This window comes from Acipenser ruthenus, chromosome 33 (assembly GCF_902713425.1).
Source record: "Acipenser ruthenus chromosome 33, fAciRut3.2 maternal haplotype, whole genome shotgun sequence".
Lineage (NCBI taxonomy): Eukaryota > Metazoa > Chordata > Actinopteri > Acipenseriformes > Acipenseridae > Acipenser > Acipenser ruthenus.
The window spans coordinates 621,039-636,453 of NC_081221.1; the positions used below are offsets into that span (position 1 = coordinate 621,039).

The window sequence follows — 15,415 nt, forward strand, 5'->3', positions numbered from 1 at the left end:
CAGAGAGGTCTGGTAAAGCATAGGGAAGCATTGTAAAGCACAAATCAAGGTAAACTAAATGCACAGCATAGCCATGAGAAAACTGCCTAATGATCAATACAAATTTAACTTGGTGAACTTTTCTAACTTGAAATAGTTACTTAGTAAGCGGGGCCGTTACAATAATACAAATATATGGGTTTCTCAAACAATGTGTTGTCAGGTGCTGTGAAATTACGAGTCAAACCCGCTTTATTAAAAGATAGCGGCTGATCATTAAGCCAGAACACATTACAACCGACTTGTCTCTCTCCTCGTACCAGCAAGACGAATGTCTGTCGATTGGGTAATTAATAACGATACAAGACTGATGAAGCGGGGGGGGGGGGGGGGGGGGGGGGGGGGCACTGACTTACAGGTAAATTGATTTGTCCATTGAATTTCCTGTAGAAATTGTTAGGATTAATGGAAAGCGACGAGGAGCCCGTTCCAGCTTTCTGATTTATGGATCCATTTAGGAAAAGTAGGAAAAATGACTATTTTGCAGATCGCAAAACAAGGGCTTATAAAACATGCAGGGGGGGGGGGGGGGGGGGGGGTGCTTGTCAGCAAACGACTAGCTGTCTTATCAGTGAGGATCAATGTGCGCAATAAGGGCCCGTGCTCTCTAATGAGAGACAGGGAAGATTGGTGTGGTGCTAGCATCACTTTTGTACGGGAGTTTTCATATATGGCCTTTCCTGACCTGAAGTACAGTGTATTTTATAGACAGTACAAGCATTATTACTTGTACTGTGATTCTTGAAATCTATTTTTGGTTACGACTGTAAGTCGCCCTGGATAAGGGCGTCTGATAACAAATAAACAATAATAATAATAATAACAGTACTCGTGTGTCTGCACAGATATGCACAGCCCTATTCATGCCTGCCTGCACTTTATCACCACCGAGAGAGGGGTGATTTTCTCTTTAGCTGTGGCAGACTGCATATTTTGCTTATGCTTCAAACACTTTGGGGTTAGGTTGATAAATCAATGTACAGTACATCACTGGACACGCTTTTAAAGCAGCCCCCTAATGTCTTGCTGTTTTTTAAGTAGCCCCAGCCGGTTAATAATAGAATTACGCAATAATGCAAGAGCAATGAAGCACAGCAAGCTGGCATTTCGTGATCTGAGACAAATGGGTTTTGCACGCTATGGCATCATCTGAACTCCGGGTGAACCCACACTGACGAGGCTCTAGAATGTTGACTTCATTCCATTCCGGAACCCAGCAGTGGATGAATGAGCAATCCTTCTCACAGTTATTATTGCATGCTGATTTTAACTCTCATATATGTCAAGAGATTATATCAGAAACTGCTGAAGCACGTCAGCGACACTATGGCATGCCATTATAGCTGTCCAGAACACACATACTACATGCAATAACAGGTGAGCAGCGTGGAGTAGTGATTAGGGCTCTGGGCTCTTGACCGGAGGGTCGTGGGTTCAATCCCAGGTGGGGGACACTGCTACTGTACCCTTAAGCAAGGTACTTCACCCAGATTGCTTTAGTAAAAACCCAACTGTGTAAATGGGCAATTGTATGTAAAAATAATGTAATTGTATGTTAAAATAATGTGATATCTTGTAACAATTGTAAGTCGCCCTGGATAAGGGCGTTTGCTAAGAAATAAATAATAATATGCAGCATTACGGTTTTGTGACTTAAAGAAATAACGACCTTCATGTAAATCCCATTCCCAAACCGCTCAAGTTTAACATCACAACACACGTACTCTGTGTCGCATTACTTATAAACGGATGGCATATTTACTGAGGTTTTGTTTACGTTTTTCTTCCGTTTAATTAAACTCCCCCGAAGCGTCTTTAATCGCCACAGCAACGTCCAAGCCAATCCAAAACAACCGACTGAGCGCCGCAAAGTTCTGAAACTGTAGCCAATCACAGCCCACCGAACTTTAGGTACACCAGTTAGAAGTTGGAAGCTCCGTGAGAAGGCGGTTCGGGGGCGTGGTTTAGAAGGCTCGTTGTGGTTGTGCGTTTGCGGAATGTTTTTTAATGACATGGGAAAGTTTTGATGTATTGAGACAGACTTCCAAAAAACAAAACAAAACAAAAAAAAAGGGATAATAAGGTAAAACAAACAAACAAACAAACACACATTTTCTAATAACATTATATGTATGTATTTGTTGTATTTCCAAAACGCTTGACTGTGTTTCTTGACTTGTTTGCCCGGAGTTGTATTTTCGGCGTCATGCTACCATGAGAACCGCAGTTTTTTCTAATGGATTTTTTTAAAAAAACGGTACGGCACGGTAACTTCAGACAATATTTCTGTTTATGATATGAAGGTAATTATACATGCGTATAACTAAGATGCCAGGACATTTACTTATATTAAATCAAATGTGTTATCTATTAAAAATAATAATGATAATAATAATAGTAATAGTAATAATAATATTGTTGTATGTTAGATCATTTCGCCTGCATGCGTTCATGCGTTTACAACAGAAAATAACACTAATTTTAACTGAACAATTAATTAAAATGATTTGAATTTGAAATTGAGTAGGCCTACTGTACGCTACTGTTTACTAGTGTGTTTCTATGACAACGACACTGCCCATCTCATCGACACTACGGTGTATAGTTTGTACCGATTACCGTACCTCACTATTTTTACAATGCTTGACTATGCTTTAGAATAGGGAAGCATTATAAAGCACAGAGAGGTGTAGTAAAGCATAGGGAAGCATTGTAAAGCACAGAGAGGTCTGGTAAAGCATAGGGAAGCATTGTAAAGCACAGAGAGGTATGGTAAAGCATAGGGAAGCACTGTAAAGCACAGAGAGGTCTGATAAAGCATAGGGAAGCATTGTAAAGCACAGAGAGGTCTGGTAAAGCATAGGGAAGCACTGTAAAGCACAGAGAGGTCTGGTAAAGCATAGGGAAGCATTGTAAAGCACAGAGAGGTATGGTAAAGCATAGGGAAGCACTGTAAAGCACAGAGAGGTCTGGTAAAGCATAGGGAAGCATTGTAAAGCACAGAGAGGTCTGGTAAAGCATAGGGAAGCATTGTAAAGCACAGAGAGGTGTGGTAAAGCACAGGGAAGCATTGTAAAGCACAGAGAGGTCTGGTAAAGCACAGGGAAGCATTGTAAAGCACAGAGAGGTCTGGTAAAGCATAGGGAAGCATTGTAAAGCACAGAGAGGTCTGGTAAAGCATAGGGAAGCATTGTAAAGCACAGAGAGGTCTGGTAAAGCATAGGGAAGCGTTGCAAAGCACAGAGAGGTGTGGTAAAGCACAGGGAAGCATTGTAAAGCACAGAGAGGTCTGGTAAAGCACAGAGAGGTCTGGTAAAGCATAGGGAAGCATTGTAAAGCACAGAGAGGTCTGGTAAAGCATAGGGAAGCACTGTAAAGCACAGAGAGGTCTGATAAAGCATAGGGAAGCATTGTAAAGCACAGAGAGGTCTGGTAAAGCATAGGGAAGCACTGTAAAGCACAGAGAAGTCTGGTAAAGCATAGGGAAGCATTGTAAAGCACAGAGAGGTCTGGTAAAGCATAGGGAAGCATTGTAAAGCACAGAGAGGTATGGTAAAGCATAGGCAAACCATGGTAAACTATGGTAAATGCATAGTATAGCCATGGGGAAAGTATGGGGGGGAAATGCAAAAACACTGTATTGAACTTTTCTAAGGGTTTCCTCAGAGTTGCTCTGTGCATTGCCCACGTACTGTGGATGCTGCAGGTGCAGGTGCGGAATGTGACTCCCTGCGCTCGGAGGTTATTTGACCCCTGGCTCGCTCGCAGGAGCTGTAAGTCAATCCTGACGGCACAATCGTCCTCCTGCCTCTCAAACACATCCCCTTTATGTGTAGGGATTACCCTGGCCTTGCTGCTGACATGCGGAGAGCAACAGGGCTACTCCACTGCCTGTCTTCAAGAGAAGAGGAAAGAGCATTGAAGACCAAGCATTGGAAATTTGTCATCCTTCATTAACCTCCACTGGAAACCTCAGATTTGAAGTAAGAGTGTTATAAGTATTTAACATCAAACCACGGTAAACTATGGCAATTGCAAAGTTTAACCATGGGGCCAGAGCATAGGTGAAACTGCACACTTTTTTTAATTAGGGTAGTTCGCTCTCTGGTAATGTAGGTAGTTATCTATCTGTTAATGAAGGCAGCTCTCTGGTAATGTAGGTAGTTATCTATCTGTTAATGAAGGTAGCTCTCTGGTAATGTAGGTAGTTATCTATCTGTTAATGAAGGTAGCTCTCTGATAATGTAGGTAGGTAGCGCTCTGATAATGATCAGGTTGGGAGGAAGCTGTAATCTCATCTCATCCTGGCGGAGGCTCCCTGGGATCAGGCAGGGAGTTGAATGTCCAGTCGGGGTGCCAGGGCTGGGGTTTAGGGTCCTGTTACACAGAGCAGCTCTGGGGATGCTGGCCCTGGATCGCATTACCCACTGTTTCTATTACCAGCCAGGTCTGGAAGCAGCCAGCACATCAGAAACAATTTCACAGGACATCGCTCGCTGCGTAACATGCAAACGACACGCAAGCCGAGCTTGTTAACCCATTCATGCCTGAGATATGAAAATAGCCCAAACAAAAGCTGTTCGGACATTTTTGGAAATTAGCCAATATTTGGGGAAATTAGACCCGTTTTTAGAATCGATACCCCCCTTTCTGGAAAATTAGGGAACCCTTATAAAAGTTGTCCATAGTATAAGTATAGCAAAGTGTAAAAAAACACAGTGAAAGCATAGGCAAGCATTGCAAAGCACAGAGAGGTGTGGTAAAGCATAGGGAAGCATTGTAAAGCACAGAGAGGTATGGTAAAGCATAGGGAAGCATTGTAAAGCACAGAGAGGTGTGGTAAAGCATAGGGAAGCATTGTAAAGCACAGAGAGGTCTGGTAAAGCATAGGGAAGCATTGTAAAGCACAGAGAGGCATGGTAAAGCATTGTAAAGCACAGAGAGGTGTGGTATAGCATAGGGAAGCATTGTAAAGCACAGAGAGGTCTGGTAAAGCATAGGGAAGCATTGTAAAGCACAGATAGGTCTGGTAAAGCATAGGGAAGCATTGTAAAGCACAGATAGGTATGGTAAAGCATATTAATAAACATGGCAAACCAGGGTATAACCATGCAAAAAAGCAAGGGGAGGAACAGTGCAAAATGACAGTACAAGTTTACCATGCTGAACGTCTAGAAGGGAAGACCTCGTATCAGCTGATTTTCTCCACAGAATGAAGCCCCCAGTCGAGGAGGACGAGAGCGGAGAGCGGAAGGAGGGCTCGCTGCAGGTGGAAAGGGAGTCCGAGGGGGAAGAACCCCCCCTGGAGAGGGGGGTGGAGCGGGAGGAGGAGGGGGAGAGCGACAGTCAGACAGAGAACCGCAAAGGGGGCCGCGACGCTGTCAAAGCCCCCTGCAAGAGGAAGAAGAAGAAGAAAAAGAGGTAAAGCAATAATAATAATAAAAATAATAAAAATAATAATAATAATGTTGTTAATAATAATAATAATACAGCAAACATTGTATATACCTGCTCTAGGGGTTACTGTATGGGTACTGTATATACTGTGTATGTATATATATATATATATATATATATATATATATATATATATATATATATATATATTTTTTTTTTAAGTTTAGCCAGAGAGGGAGAGAGATAGAGACAGATAGTGCTTGAGAGAACTAGGGAATTCCACTCAAGTTTGCCATTCGGTTCCAGTTCTGTAAAGCGAACAGGAATGGATTCTTTTTTTTTTGTTCTATTTTCTAAAAAAAAAAAAAAAAACGGAAGGAAAAAATCACAGGGTGAAAAAAATCAAACTGAACCGAAGCGTAACTTTAAGGGAAAAAAAAAAAAAAAGTACCGGGCAACCTGTAAATGAAATATCCGGTGTGCTTCTAGATAGAAACTTTGATCAGGTTTGTGTGAGGCACGTTGCCTGTCCGCCTGTCTGTCTGTCTCCCTGTCTGTCTGTCTGTCCTCCTTCTGTCTTCCAGATGACTCTGGATCAATCTCACAAACTGCAAGTACGAAAGTGGTGAGTAGACAGGGCATCACTTTTCAATTGGGGTGCTAATAATATTCTACAGTTCAAAAGCTTACGGGTTAGGAAAGTATGTCCCGCTTTGAATTGTTTACCTGAACGTTTAGAACAATTGTTAAAACAACCCTTATAAAAGTTTACCATGGTATTTCTGCACAGTATATTTTGTACAGTTTCCACCTGTGCTATCCCATTGGTTACAACCTGCATTTGCCATGGTGTCACTTGATTTTCTATATTTATTAACATGCATTTACCATGCTTTGTTAAACTTTGCTCTGCTTTTACTATGGGAAACTTATTTTTATAAGGATATGCAGGTCAAATACAGCTGATTAGCTTTACTGTGCAGTACAGGGCACTTTATTTCATATTCAATAATTCTTCACAGTCTTTTTCCATAGACAATTAAATTCTGCACACACGCATCCTATACACAGATATATGGTGCAGTTATTTATAAAGCAGTGACGGAGGGCTTGTTATGATTTCTGTTATCAGTATTCACAATATGATGGTTTAAATGTTTTATTACTGACCTGCTCCCCTCGTCTCCTCTCCTGTCCAGTGCGTCGCGCGGCCAGGCGGTATGGACTGAGGGAGGCGGGGGACAGTGACGAGTGGACAGTGTACTGGACAGACTGCTCTGTCTCGCTGGATCGCGTCATGGAAATGAAACGCTACCAGGTACTGTAAACATGCTTTAAAAAGTTGGAACCGGCTGCATCAGCAGCAACTGGACTTGGCTCAGAGTGTAGGTCTCGCACTCAGACTTGAGAAATACACTCTCAACTTCATCACAGGTAGCCTCTTCTAAACATACAGTGTGCAGTGGCATTGCTAGCCTGAATCCAATAGCTGACACACTTGTGTTGCTGTTGGAGATACTGCTGTAGAAGGGGTGTTCAGGCACACCCTTATAAAAGTTTACCACTATATTTTTGCATGGTATTTATTACACTTTTCCCCTGCTTATAATACTGTGCGTTTCCCATCGTTTACCCTGGTTTGCCATGCTTTTTAAATATGCTTTACCAGACCTCTCTGTGCTGTACAATGCTTCCCTATGCTTTACCAGACCTCTCTGTGCTTTACAATGCTTCCCTATGCTTTACCAGACCTCTCTGTGCTTTACAATGCTTCCCTATGCTTTACCACACCTCTCTGTGCTTTACAATGCTTCCCTATGCTTTACCAGACCTCTCTGTGCTTTACAATGCTTCCCTGTGCTTTCCCAGACCTCTCTTTTATTTATTACACTTCTCTATGCTTTACCAGACCTCTCTGTGATTTATTACACTTCTCTATGCTTTTACTAGTATAATCACAGGAAAAGCATGGTCAAATTGCAACAAATTACCGTGCATAAATACCATGGTACATTTTTATAAGGAAGTCTCCGTGCTTTCCGGTCTTTTCAGAAAATCAACCACTTCCCGGGAATGAGTGAGATCTGCAGGAAGGACCTGCTGGCCAGGAACATGAACCGGATGAGGAAGCTCTTCCCAAAGGAATACAACATCTTCCCTCGGACCTGGTGCCTGCCAGCCGAGTGAGTGCAGCACCCCCACCCCCCACCCCGTTAGTACAGTCCATCACCTGGCTGACTGCTGAGTGATTGCGGTCCATTGGAATCCATACAAGTACAGTGTATACAAAGACCATTACAATTGTACAAACAAACACAATAAAAACATGCGCGGTTCAGACTTAGTCAGCAGCATGCATGGATCAAAGAACAGAAGCAATCAGACAGGTATGTCTGTGTGTTAATGTGGTATAGGTATACCTGTGTGTTAATGTGGTACAGGTATGTCTGTGTGTTAATGTGGTACAGGTATGTCTGTGTGTTAATGTGGTACAGGTATGTCTGTGTGTTAATGTGGTACAGGTATACCTGTGTGTTAATGTGGTACAGGTATGTCTCTGTTAATGTGGTACAGGTATGTCTGTGTGTTAGTGTGGTCTGAATGAGAAGGCAGTGGCGATGCTGCTGATCAGTGACGTGTTGTGCTTTGTTTTGTTGTGTTGTGTGGCTTCACTTTGTTTCGTCGCTCCTCAGTTACAGCGACTTCTCAGCCTACAGCCGAGCCAAGAAGCACAAGACCTACATCTGCAAGCCAGACTCAGGGTGCCAGGGCCGAGGGATCTTCCTCACCAAATCCACTAGAGACATCCGTCCTGGGGAGGACATGATCTGCCAGGTGTACATCTCCAAGGTGAGCTGAAGCAGGGGTGTGCAGGGGGACTGTGCGTCCCTTTTTAAATGCCTAGCACAGGACATTTGCACAGTCATTTTGCAGTTTTGCAGTGCCCCCCCCCCCTCCATGCTTCCCTTACACAAGTTTACCATGGTTATACTATGTATGTAAGTGTTTACCATGTTTTTTATATGCATTGCCTTACCTCTCTGGTGTTTTGCAATGCTTCCCTATGCTTGATCACTATACTTTATTGCACTTTGCTATGCTGTTACTGTGGGAAACTTTGATAAGGACGTGGTTGTCGCATTTACAGTGCTTGTGCAGCAGATGGCGCTGTGTGCTAAGTTTCCCATGCTGTTCCCTGATTATCACTGTGGTGGCAGCTGGTGTTGTCAGACACACTGCAAACTTGGTGACGGTGGGTTAAATAAAGAACTAATGCCCATCCCCTCACCACCTAACCCCTACATTATCTATGAAGGGAGGTGTCTGAGAATGAGCAGTGATGAGTTCTTAGCTTCTCTTTGTTTTACTGTTTTCAGGTTAAATTTAGAATTAGTACCTGCCTGTAATGATAAGCCGTGACTGTTAATTTCTACAAAGTCAGTAAACGATGTCCGTTATAGAAGTTCCCTGCATCATTATTATTATTATTATTATTATTATTATTATTATTATTTATTGATTTGGCAGACACCTTTATCCAAGGCGACTTACAGATGTTACAGGGCAGCACAGGGTTAATGCAAGAATAATATTTAAATACAGTGAAGTTTATAGTAAGTAAAATATTGTAACTAAAGTACAACTAGATTGCAAGAAGTGTAATAAAGCCTTGTTTTCTCACACCCAGCCGTTCATCATCGACAGCTTCAAGTTCGATTTGAGGATCTACGTGCTCGTGACCTCCTGCGACCCCTTCAGAATCTTTGTCCACAATGAGGGACTCGCCCGCTTCTGCACGACCAAGTACTGCGACCCCAGCCACAGCAACGTGGTGAGACAGCCACGGGAGGGCGCTGTGTGGAGACTCGCCCCAGTCCCTGAGAGAAGATTTCCCCTGATTAAAAGCAAAGTGTAATAAAGTGCACAGTGAAAGAAGCATTGTAAAGCACAGAGAGGTCTGGTAAAGCATAGGGAAGCATTGTAAAGCACAGAGAGGTCTGGTAAAGCATAGGGAAGCATTGTAAAGCACAGAGGGGTCTGGTAAAGCATAGGGAAGCATTGTAAAGCACAGAGAGGTCTGGTAAAGCATAGGGAAGCATTGTAAAGCACAGAGAGGTCTGGTAAAGCATAGGGAAGCATTGTAAAGCACAGAGAGGTCTGGTAAAGCATAGGGAAGCATTGTAAAGCACAGAGAGGTCTGGTAAAGCATAGGGAAGCATTGTAAAGCACAGAGAGGTCTGGTAAAGCATATATATAAAAATAACCAGGGCAAACAAACTTATAATAGTTTCCCATAGTAAAAGCACAGCAAAGTGTAATATGGACTCGTTTTTATGAATGAACTTTGCAATGCATGAACCCTTTGTTTAAGTGAGGGCAAGCAGGGAGTTCAGTTTGATCCGTCAGTGTTTGGATTGCCAGGGTGTTCGTATGAGTTCACAGTGTGCTGCGCTCTGTGTCCTCTCAGTGCGTGTTTGTTTTCTTCTCCTTTGCGACAGGATGATGTCTGCATGCACCTGACCAACTACGCCATCAACAAGCACAGCGACAACTTTGTGCGTGACGATGACACTGGCAGCAAGAGGTGTGAGCTTCTGAACGTCAACACTACTGTGCTGCTAATGGCATGGTCTCCGTCTCTCTCTCTCCCTCTCTGTCTCCCTCTCTCTCTCTCCTTCTCTCTTCCTCTCCCTCTTTCTCCCTTTCCCTCTCCCTCTTCCTCTCCCCTTCTCTCTTCCTCTCCCCCCTCTCTCTCTCCCTCTCCCCCTCTCTCTCTTCCTCTCCCTCTCCCCCTCTCTCTTCCTCTCCCTTGCCCTCTCCCCCTCTCTTCCTCTTTCTCTCCCTCTCCCTCTCCCTCTTCCTCTCCCTCTCCCTCTCCCTCTCCCTCTCCCTCTCAAATGACAATTTGGTAAGAGAATCTAGCCTTGTATGTTGGCTGCATATTTTTTCCTCTATTATGTTGGAAGCAATGACCATTTCTTCCCTCTCCCTCTCTCCCCCCTCCTCTCTCTCAACCCTCTCCCCCTCTCTTTCTCCCTCTCCCCCTCTCCCCTCATCGCCCCCAGGAAGCTGTCTACCTTCAACAAACACATGGAGTCTCTGCTCCAGGACCCTGTGAAGCTGTGGATGGACATCGATGACGTGATCATCAAGACTCTGATCTCTGCCCACCCCGTCCTCAAGCACAACTACCACACCTGCTTCCCCAACCACGTGACGGGCAGTGCCTGCTTCGAGATCCTGGGCTTCGATGTCATGCTGGACCGGAGACTCAAACCCTGGCTACTGGAGGTGAGAAAAAAATACACGCACACACGCACACACGCACACACACAGACTTGAACAGAGCATTGAAAAGAGAATAGCTGGGGTTTCACAGATTCTGTCCTTATAAAAGTTTCCCCTAGTAAAGCACAGTAGTATGTGATAAAGCACAGTGAAAGCATGGTAAACAATAGCGAGGTATGGTATAGCATAGGCAAGCATTGTAAAGCCTAGGGAAGCATTGTAAAGCACAGAGAGGTATGGTAAAGCACAGGGAAGCATTGTAAAGCACAGAGAGGTCTGGTAAAGCATAGGGAAGCATTGTAAAGCACAGAGAGGTCTGGTAAAGCATAGGGAAGCATTGTAAAGCACAGAGAGGTCTGGTAAAGCATAGGGAAGCATTGTAAAGCACAGAGAGGTCTGGTAAAGCATAGGGAAGCATTGTAAAGCACAGAGAGGTATGGTAAAGCACAGGGAAGCATTGTAAAGCACAGAGAGGTCTGGTAAAGCATAGGGAAGCATTGTAAAGCACAGAGAGGTATGGTAAAGCATAGGGAAGCATTGTAAAGCACAGAGAGGTATGGTAAAGCATAGGGAAGCTTTGTAAAGCGCAGAGAGGTATGGTAAAGCATAGGGAAGCATTGTAAAGCACAGAGAGGTATGGTAAAGCATAGGGAAGCATTGTAAAGCACAGAGAGGTATGGTAAAGCATAGGGAAGCATTGTAAAGCACAGAGAGGTCTGGTAAAGCATAGGGAAGCATTGTAAAGCACAGAGAGGTATGGTAAAGCATAGGGAAGCATTGTAAAGCACAGAGAGGTATGGTAAAGCATAGGGAAGCATTGTAAAGCACAGAGAGGTATGGTAAAGCATAGGGAAGCATTGTAAAGCACAGAGAGGTCTGGTAAAGCATAGGGAAGCATTGTAAAGCACAGAGAGGTCTGGTAAAGCATAGGGAAGCATTGTAAAGCACAGAGAGGTCTGGTAAAGCATAGGGAAGCATTGTAAAGCACAGAGAGGTCTGGTAAAGCATAGGGAAGCATTGTAAAGCACAGAGAGGTCTGGTAAAGCATAGGGAAGCTTTGTAAAGCAGTTATAACTGTAACTAGTTTTGTTGGAGTAACGCTAGTATGGTGGCTTGCTGACCGGCAGGTGAATCACTCGCCCAGCTTCACCACCGACTCGCAGCTGGACCGGGAGGTGAAGGACGGGCTGCTCCTCGACACGCTGGCCCTCATCAACCTGGGAGCCTGTGACCGCAAGAGAGCGCAGGAGGAGGAGAGGCGCAGGGTGCAGGAGAGGCTGCTGCAACAGAGCCGCTCACGAGAGGACAGGTACCGAACACATACAGACAGAGAGACACAGAGACAGACACACACAGACACAGACAGACAGACAGACAGACAGACACAGAGACAGACACAGTTTTCATACAGAAAAAGGCACTTGATTTTGTTTTACATTGATTTTCATAACCCTTGGTAGCCATACAAGTTAATAGCCATACTTTTTAGTACCCATAACATTTTAATTATTTGAAGATAAAATAGAGCAGCGTTGTTTAGATCCCTATTGCTGTTGTGATGAGTCCAGCGGGCCCGTGTATAACCTCCCCCCGCTGCATGTAGGAACGAGGAGCTGAAGCAGTCGCAGGCTGCCTGGCTGCAGCACATGGAGAGGTATGAGGCGGCCCACCTGGGGGGCTTCCGCAAGATCTACCCCCGTGAGGACTCGGAGAAATACGACAAGTACTTCAAACACAGCGGCTCCCTGTTCCAAGAGACAGCAGCTTCCAGAGCACGCGAGGAGTGTGCCAGGTACAAGACAGCACTTCAATATGAAATATATAACATGCTACTTCAATATGAAATATATAACATGCTACTTCAATAATAAATATATAACATATATCTCCCCTCCCCTGTTCCCTCTCTCCTCTCCCCTTCCTTCTTCACTACCCCGTTTCCTCCCCTCTCCCATCTCCTCTACCCCCTCTCTCCCATTCCTTCCTCTCTCCCTCTTCCCCTCCCCCTCCCCTCTCTCCCTCTCCCCTCTCCCCTCTTCCCTCTCTGTGGTGCAGGCAGCAGCTGCAGGAGCTCCGTGTGAAGCAGGAGCAGAGGGTGGTTCTGCAGAAGAGCCGGAGGGCCGACCTGCAGGGGGAGTCTGCCGGGGAGAGGGCCAAGCCCTGGAAAGCGGCCCGTCAGGCAGGCAGGGAGAGGGGCAGCTTGAGGTCCTCACTCTCGCACTGTGGCAAGGTGAGTGCCGTGCATCCAAGAGGCTCTGAAAGTGAATACAGTGCAAAAACCCTGTGGATACTGACTATCACCAGGACCATATATATATATTTGTGTTTTGTAAAGCATAAGCAAGCATTACTTACCTTTTACCATGATAAACAAGCTGTATGTTATCTGTATGTTGCAGCGTGCGGCCGGGCCCGTGCAGGGGCGACCCCTGACGCAGCCCCCCGGGGTCCCTGAGGAGGAGGAGAGGGAGAGGGAGGAGGAGGAAGAGGAGAGGGAGAGGCTGAGCGCCCTGCTGCGGAGGGAGGCTCTCCTGAGGGAGATGGGGGTGGTGGAGCAGGTCTATCGGCTCCTTCAGGGACCCCCGAACGCTGACAGCCACAGGAACAACGTGGGCCACACCAACCTGACAGAGCTCAGAGGACACAGGCACAGCCAGGGGGCCACGGTGAGGGAGGGGGTCCAATCCAGGGCCAACACATTTGGAGTGGCGTAAATGAACCTGATATTTTTGGGATGCAAAAAATATGTTTCAAGTCAAAATGTAAACGTATGTTATAATTCATTATTATTATTATTATTATTATTATTATTATTATTATTATTATTATTATTATTATTAGTAGTAGTATTATTATTATTAATTAGTCATTTAATAGACGCTTTTATCCAAAACGACTTAAACAGAGACTAGGGGGTGAACTATGCATCAGCAACTGCAGAGTCACTTACACAGGACCTCGGTTTTATGTCTCATCAGTAAAACGTTTATAATTTTTTTTTAATGAATGAATGAATGAATGAATTAATACATTGTTTTCCTTCCAGTTGGGTCCCTTAGGGGCGCTGGGTTCCTGGAAGCCTGTCCCCCAGATTCACCTCCAGCTCCCAGGAAGCTCTCCTGCAGACCGGGCCCCCGCGGGGCCGGATCCAGGGGTCTGTCTGCACTTCTCCAGCTCGCAGGTGCTGCAGAGGGGGGTCCCAGGGCTGGAGGTGGTAGGGGGGCTGCAGGGGGGGGAGACGAAGCCCCCAGTGTACAGCGAGTCTGCAGGGACCCTGAGGCACAGAGCAGAGGTGGCGCTGGAGCCCGGCAGGCTGGCTGTGGAGCAGAGGAGGGCCAACAGCGCCCAACGGATTCCCAGGACAAGTCAGTGCACTGCCCTTATAAACGTTTCCCATAGTAAAAGCATAGCAAAGTGTAATCAAGCACAGAGACAGCATGGTAAAGCATAGGCAAGCATTGTAACGAATAGCGAGGTATGGTAAAGCATAGGGAAGCATTGTAAAGCACAGAGAGGTCTGGTAAAGCATAGAGAAGCATTGTAAAGCACAGAGAGGTCTGGTAAAGCATAGGGAAGCATTGTAAAGGACAGGGAGGTCTGGTAAAGAATAGGGAAGCATTGTAAAGGTATGGTAAAGCATATTAAAAAACAAACCAGGGTAAAAAATTGTAACAAATAGTATAACCATGGGAAAAGCATGGGGGACAACTGCAAAAAAAAAAAAACATTTCTGATTGTCCCCCCCGTCCCCGTCCCCCCCCCCACCTGTACCGCAGTCAGCGCCTTGCTTGGCGGTCAGAGAGGGAGGCTGGCCGGTTTGGGCTCTGCCTGCTTGGAGCAGTGTGTGGGGTTCAGATCCACAAAGACACAGGAGCCCCGCTGGAGCCTATACCCCAACAAGCACCCCGACACCCTCTCTGTGCAGGGGCTCCTGGTCATCTCCTCCCCTGCCACCCTCAGCAGGAGGCCAGGCTGCAACCCCCCGTCCCGGGACGGCAGCCACAAGCCACCCACTCCCAGGTAAGTGAGCGGACCAGGGCTTTCATACACACAACACACCCTGCAGCCGAGATTAGGGCTGGGCTGAAAGTCTCACTCGTAGTCGCCTTTAAGAAGTATTTATCAGCAGGAATTAAATGGCAGTTAGATATAACATTGGAATTCACTGCAGCCTGCCTGTTATTATATAGCACCTTGAACTTCACACCCCTCTTATGTATTGCATTGTATTTCTGGCACAGCCATGATTTTAGTTGTATTTACATTGACAACTTTTTTTTTTTTTTTCACCTAGGGAATAACCGGGAGACCCCCCCACCCCCCCACGACCCCCCCAGCCCCACCACCACCAATCATACCTAATAACAACGGATCAAATATGACATGAATTATTTATATCAATATGTTCTGTATTTTATTGTAATGGTTTATATAATAATAAATACAATACTAAAACACACACACACACAAAGGGGAAAGAAATGCTAAGTATAAGCACTGGAAAATCAAGTTATATTTTTTAGATAACTTATAAAAACACAAAAAAATAAGCCTTTAACTGTTGCCAATGCAACGTCATTTTCTGTTTTTTTTTTTTTTTTTTTAACAATCCTGTTTGATTTATGTGTTTATTTTGAGGACAATCAATTCTTTTTAATGTTTACTTCTGATTTATGGTGATATGCATGCT

General features: G+C 45.0%; 1 protein-coding gene across 2 annotated transcripts; it reads left to right on the top strand.

The window, feature by feature from the left end:
* The first annotated feature begins 1,994 nt into the window (after nt 1-1,994).
* LOC117433227 (tubulin polyglutamylase ttll6-like) lies at nt 1,995-15,180 on the top strand. Of its 2 annotated transcripts, none has more exons than XM_059006652.1 (17): nt 1,995-2,122; nt 3,876-4,022; nt 5,251-5,459; nt 6,023-6,061; nt 6,636-6,754; nt 7,489-7,619; nt 8,130-8,286; nt 9,125-9,268; nt 9,936-10,021; nt 10,503-10,728; nt 11,853-12,034; nt 12,329-12,517; nt 12,781-12,955; nt 13,125-13,391; nt 13,772-14,090; nt 14,502-14,745; nt 15,020-15,180. In XM_059006652.1, the coding sequence occupies exons 3-17, from the start codon at nt 5,252-5,254 to the stop codon at nt 15,024-15,026; spliced, it is 2,493 nt and encodes an 830-aa protein (XP_058862635.1). In that variant the 5' UTR covers nt 1,995-2,122; nt 3,876-4,022; nt 5,251; the 3' UTR covers nt 15,027-15,180. The 2 variants fall into 2 exon arrangements, with proteins under 2 accessions (XP_058862635.1, XP_058862636.1); XM_059006653.1 differs by lacking the exon at nt 1,995-2,122 and adding an exon at nt 2,300-2,342.
* Nucleotides 15,181-15,415: the final 235 nt, after the last annotated feature.